We start from the raw sequence: 6,000 nt of genomic DNA, 5'->3' as shown, positions 1-6,000 counted from the left end.
TGCACCAAGCCAGTGGCATCATATTCAAGAAGACCTGAGGCTATATTTGTTGTCAAATGTGCATCAACACAGTATTGAGGAAAGGGTGTGAATACTTATGCACATGTGATTTCTTAGTTTTTATCCTTAACAAATTGCCAAACAACAACAAAAACCTTTTTTCTTGTTGTTATTATGGGGTGTTGTGAGGAGAATTTTAATGGAAAAAATGAATACTCCATTTTGGAATAAGGCTGTAACAACAACAAAATGTGGAAAAAGTGAAGCTCTATGAATACTTTCCAGATGAACTATACACATTATTAAATGCTTTTTAAAAGGCCCAATGTCTTTTTTTTTATTTATGAGTAGCTAAAAAGAGAAGACACATTGAATCAGTGAATAACTGTTTTCTTCTGTATAATATTTCATGAATAAACCAAGACCACCGTATACTATTGTTCTTGACATTTATTATTATTATTGAAAGCACTTTCAAAACTTTGATTTTTTTTTTCCCCAGCCCAACAGTGCATCTTCATTTCTGTTGTGCATTGCATTGAAGATCACCAGTGCCACACTTCAGTTACTTTATTATGCACTGGGGCACTTTTAAAAGCATTTATAAAGAAAAAAATACATTAGGGGAAGTTTCACAGTCTGTGTGAGTTTTTATCTAAAAACAAAGCTTAAATGTGTCATTTTGAGGGTGAGCTTTGCTATTTTGTGGGAACATCATGTGCTGCATAAGAATCGCAAAGTGTGCATGAGTTTAATAATTAGCTCACCCTACCTTATTCATATGCACTTCTTGCAGTCCAAAATGCGGTTCTCACTTAGCAATGCTCATTTTCAGGGCATGGATCAGTTACTTTGCTTTGGCTAATGGTGATGGTTTATTCTGTGCACAGTTTGTGGAAATGCACAACTTTTGCAGTTGCAAAAAAGAAAAAAGAAAAAAAAGTGATGTTTTAATTTAGAGCAATTTATTACTGTGGAGAAAAACAGCAGCTGTGCAGTGAGTCTAGCCATCAGCATTTGTTAGCCCGTGTGATGGTGGTACCGGGTCCCGCCAGACCAGGACCCAGGGTCGCACCCAGGTCAGCTGGGCACAGGCTCTTCCTCCTGCCTCATCCTCTTCTTCAGCTGCTCACCGATGTCAGACAGAGGGTTACTTTTTGAGGTGAGGCTTTTCACTGCATCTCCAAAACGGATCATCTCAGTTTCTCTGAAATGAAGCACAAATTCTGCTCAGTTCAGGGAGAAATAGTTTCTCTCTGGCTTTGAGAAAAACAGGCAAAAATACTTGGTGAGAAAAAAAAACACTCAAGACAAAAATGCAGCTTACAGAAGTTTACGTTTTTGTGACTGTTTCATCTGACTGTAGTCAGTTGGTTCTTTCCTCTTCACTGGACTGGAGGGACAAAAGAGGGAAGAGAAGCAGAGACATTTTCACATGGATGTGATAAACACAAGTTTTCCTTCCTGAAATGATTTTACATTGAAATATAAATTTTAATCTTCTCTGTGGAAGAGTTTAGATTTTCACATATGGTTGACGATTGCTTGGTTTGTCTGCTACCAGGGTTAAAAGGTGCCCAATCTGATTTGTAGGTATATTAAGCAGACACTCCATTTCATAAATGCAGATCGATAACAGGCAGCTCTCAGTGCTGCCAAGTCTGTTTCTGATGATATGACCTTCCTCCCTGCCAATCAGACACAGATTTCCACAAAATTAAACAAGTTAATTAAAATTAAACATCATCGTGTGAACAGAGACAGTACAGGTGCAGCCAGAGAGGCGAGGGGTCAAAAAATACATTTTTTTAACATATACTACAACCACTACTACTACTACTAATAATAATAAATACAATGCAAATGAATGAATGAATATGTTATTAACAAATAAAACATTGTTCAGTCAACATTACTCTGAGTGTTTTACTACTACAATTGTGAATTAAATGGAATTGATGAAACATAAAAATAAATAATAAAATAAAATAAAAAACACCAGAATAGATACAAACATTACGAAGCAGTTTGGATTGAAAGTGGCTTCTTTTCTTATTGTTTGATAAAGCTGTTAAAATAACAATCTACTATACAAGATTGATTTTAATATACTTGCATTCTGCCCTCTGTAAGTGTAACACTGAGGAAAACACGAGAATGACATCGAGACTTGTACTGGAATACACTCAATATGACTCAGACGGGGGCAAAAAAACTCTGATTGGGACAACCCTACTAAGAACTACAAGAGTAAGTAAAAAAGGTGAGTAAGACACTACTCACATACATCTGGGTGGGTTCACTGGGAAACCTTTGCAAACAGCCAAAATGAACCGACAGTGGGCGATAATACACATAAAGTGATTTAGTGCCTTTAATCAAAGGTTTTAATCTTTTATCACAGAACCTGATGAAGGGGTGAGGGATGAGCCAAGAGAGAACTCATTATCTCTTGGCTTAGATTCAGAGCAAAAGCCTTAATGTACATACAATGAGGGAAAGGGCACTTTGTAGTGAACACATCTCTGCCAACAACAAACTGAAAAATGTGGCCCCAAAAACAAGCAGCAAGATGCTTCTGATGGCAATGACTGATTATGAGGAGAGCCTGTCTGTTGCTTTATTTGCTCCAAAGTTCCAAACAAGATGAGCACTTGAAAAATCAACACCTGCCATGTTGACACTTTATGTCAGCACATGGGTCACCTTGGTGCTTACACTTTGGTTTTCCTGTTCTTGCGGTGAGCAATGGAGGTGGTGGGGGCGATGAGCTGAGACAACTCAGGCAGGGCGTCAGCCAACACTCGCATGTCACCCACTACTGGCGTGGCCTTTCTCTGTTCCTCGGCTGCCTTCTGCTCCTTTGCCTTTTTGATGGAGCTGATCTCTGAACAGAAGGCAAATGCAGTGGAGACACATTACATCACAACCAAAGTGAATGTTACTGAAAGACAGCAACACTGTAAAAATAATGACCAACATTTGTCTGTCTGTCTGGCCTACAACCCTCAAAGGTTACTGACCTAATTTCCACCAAAAGTGGTATATGGATGAAGGTCAAATCTTGAATTGCCCTAAAAAAAAGATTTATTTTGGCAAATGTCAAGGTCAAACGGGTCAAAGGTTATTTATTTATTTAAATTCTGATGTCCACCAAACTTCATAATCATATTCAGATTCAGACAATTTTACTGATCCCATGTAGGGCAATTCACTTGCAGCTTACTCCGCCATAATCCCCAACAACATCCAATGTTAAGTCAAAGCACAAATCAGACAAACTAACCAACACATTTTAAATAAATAAATAAATGAGAGTCATTAAGGACAGCAAGAATGGAAAAAAAATAATCAATAATTACTGTCAGAATAAGTAGCCTGATAGCAAAGAGAAGAAAAGATTTGGAGTATCTGAAAGTTCTCCTCAAAGGGACATAACAGTGGCCTGAAGGCATCACCTTGAATTCAGAAGACAAAACAAGATCTGGGTGGCTGATAATATTCTTTGTCTTTGTTATCCACTTCTACAAGGAACACAAATCTTCATGCCCGATTCCAAGGATCTTGGACTATACCTTAATCATACTGTACAGGCTGTTCTTGTCCTTCACAAATAATACATTATACCTATACATAAAAGAGAATGTTAAAATCAAGACCAACGAGAACCCCCACTACGCCAGAAACATTTTGTTAATAACATCAATAAAAAAAACAAAAAACTGTTAAATATCCATTTATTTGTACGCCAGTCATTTCAGTGCATCTGCAGAGCTTTGATGCTGCCGGTATCTTCTCACACATGCAGTTACTTTTATAGTGATTTGACAGTGGGCTAACTGGTTTATCTATATGAAGAGTTCAAATGCAAAACCCAGTAAGTATTTTTTTTTTTTTTAATGGAGAAAAATACAGTTGAAAATGGAGATTTAAAGGAACCCATATTCGGAAATGCACAGACTTCCATCAATAAAATGAAAACAGTTTGTTCAAATTCTTTCATATTTTACACACTGATGGTCCCCTTGACAGTCAAGTACATGTTGGCCTCAACTAAAAATTTATGGTTTTGGAGATACGGGGTTTTGCATCTGAACTCTTCATATTATAATAACGAAGTGTCCTCTGTGTGCATGCATGTGTGCATGTGTATGGCTTCAATCATGGAGAAACCAGGGGGAGCTGATATTTGCTGTTTGGTATTTTTTGTATTTTGGGTCAAGGATGAACGCTGGAAAAACAGAAAGTTAATAGGACTAATATTTTTGGAGACATTGGCAATATTAACAGTGAATGATGGATATTGTGCTGCAGTGCAACATGGGAGTTCGGAATTTTAGTGTTTTAAATGTTGTTATTGTGGTTAATGTTAGTTTAACAGTGTTGTTAGTGTTACTGATTTATTGTGTTTTTGTAGTTAAATTAGTTTAGTCAGTTTACTCAAGTGTCATGTTGCTGTTATCATGACTGCGTCAAGTGTCACATTGCCATAACCATAACTGAAAAGTGTAGCGTGTTTGATGTCTTCCACCATGTCTCTGTTTGTGGGTGTGTTAAAATAAAAACACCTGCTTGTGGCAGAATGAGGACAGACAAAAAGCTTTGTGCATGCGTGTGTGTATATAACTTTGATCATGGACAAACTGGGGAGAGCTGACATTTGCTGTTTGATATGCTTAGGTATTTTGGGTCATGGATGAACCCCACCAAAACAGAACGTTGATAGGACTAATATTTTTGGAGAAACTACGGATATTAGCTAACAACACTGAACAATGAATGTTGCTATTTACAAATGAGACTCACACACCATTCCAGCAGGGGGCAGTAAATCATCTATAAAATGTGCCTGCGTGTGTGATTTATTTAGTAAGTTCCATATAAGTACAAAATATAACTGTAACTAGATTAAAAATACACAGATGACACAAGAAAGTGAAAAGACTTAAGTCCACCGAGGACATAATAAAATCATCTGCATTTATTTATTTGTCTGTCTGTTAGCAGGATTACGTCAAAATTACTACACAGATTTTGACGAAAGTTTGATCACAGATAGATATTAGGCCATGGAAGACTCCACTGAATTTTGGAGGTGATGCGGATCCAGATTCTGGATCAAGATTTCACTTTATTGGCTTTGAAGGATTACGTCAAAACTACTTTAGGGATTCTCACCAAATCTGCACCACAGATAGATACTGGGGCATGGAAGACTCTACTGAATTTTGGAGATGATCTGGATCCGGACTGGCAGATGTCAGAAGCTCTGGTTTCCATTTAAAAATTTTAAAATTTAAAAGGTCCATTTAAAAAAATCAAATGACAAAATAGAAGAAATAATAAAATAAAATAAAATAATAATAATAATACTGATAATAGCAGCTCATCACCTGGGTGTATTTAAGCCCCACTGGTTGCACTAGTTCCCCACTGGATCATTGCGCCTTGTGCCATCCTTCCAGCTCTGTATTCTGTTTCCAAGTCCTGCTAACACATTGTGTTTTGACCACCTGCCTGTTTGTACCGACCACACCTTACGCCTAATGTTTTGGATCTGTTTGCTCATTAATGACTGCCTTGCTGTGTACCGGACACCACTGAAACCTTCAGCAAACGTTTTTTTACTAACCAGAGCTACCGTGTTGAGTCCTGCAATTGTGTCCAGACGTTTCCATCTGTCCAGTCTGATAAAATACATTAAGACAGTGAACTGACGTTAAAAAAATATGTAATTAACAGGAAAAAAAAAGGGTAGGGTTTTTCCTGTATAAACTGTTGAGAACTAAGGTCTAACGTTCTAAAAACATTCTGGACTCACACACCATTCCAACTTATTATACAAGCTTTGCTTTATTTATTACCACCCTTGAAAAATGTCAGCTACCTATTTTATAAACACTACCCAATCTAGAGCCTGGGGATCCCCACAGGCAACACACTAGTTCTATTTATTTATTATTATTATTTTTAAGTTGTAGTGGCAGTGGCCAAGCAGTT

The 6,000-nt window shown here is 37.3% G+C and overlaps 1 protein-coding gene across 1 annotated transcript in view; it reads right to left on the bottom strand.

Annotated features, from left to right (window-relative positions):
* Positions 1-385: 385 nt before the first annotated feature.
* Positions 386-6,000, bottom strand: part of fam207a (family with sequence similarity 207 member A) — a 120,969-nt gene continuing 115,354 nt past the window's right edge. The window contains exons 4-6 of the mRNA XM_034173665.1: positions 2,719-2,887; positions 1,328-1,393; positions 386-1,207 (exon numbers count right to left, since the gene is read on the bottom strand). Of these exons, the coding sequence (XP_034029556.1) occupies positions 1,081-1,207; positions 1,328-1,393; positions 2,719-2,887 (362 nt within the window). The 3' untranslated portion in view covers positions 386-1,080. The remainder of the gene's footprint in view (positions 1,208-1,327; positions 1,394-2,718; positions 2,888-6,000) is intronic.

This window comes from Thalassophryne amazonica, chromosome 1, assembly GCF_902500255.1.
Source record: "Thalassophryne amazonica chromosome 1, fThaAma1.1, whole genome shotgun sequence".
In the NCBI taxonomy this organism is placed as follows: Eukaryota; Metazoa; Chordata; class Actinopteri; order Batrachoidiformes; family Batrachoididae; genus Thalassophryne; species Thalassophryne amazonica.
The sequence above is the reverse complement of the archived record's forward strand: the minus strand, read 5'-3'. Positions and strand labels throughout refer to the sequence as shown.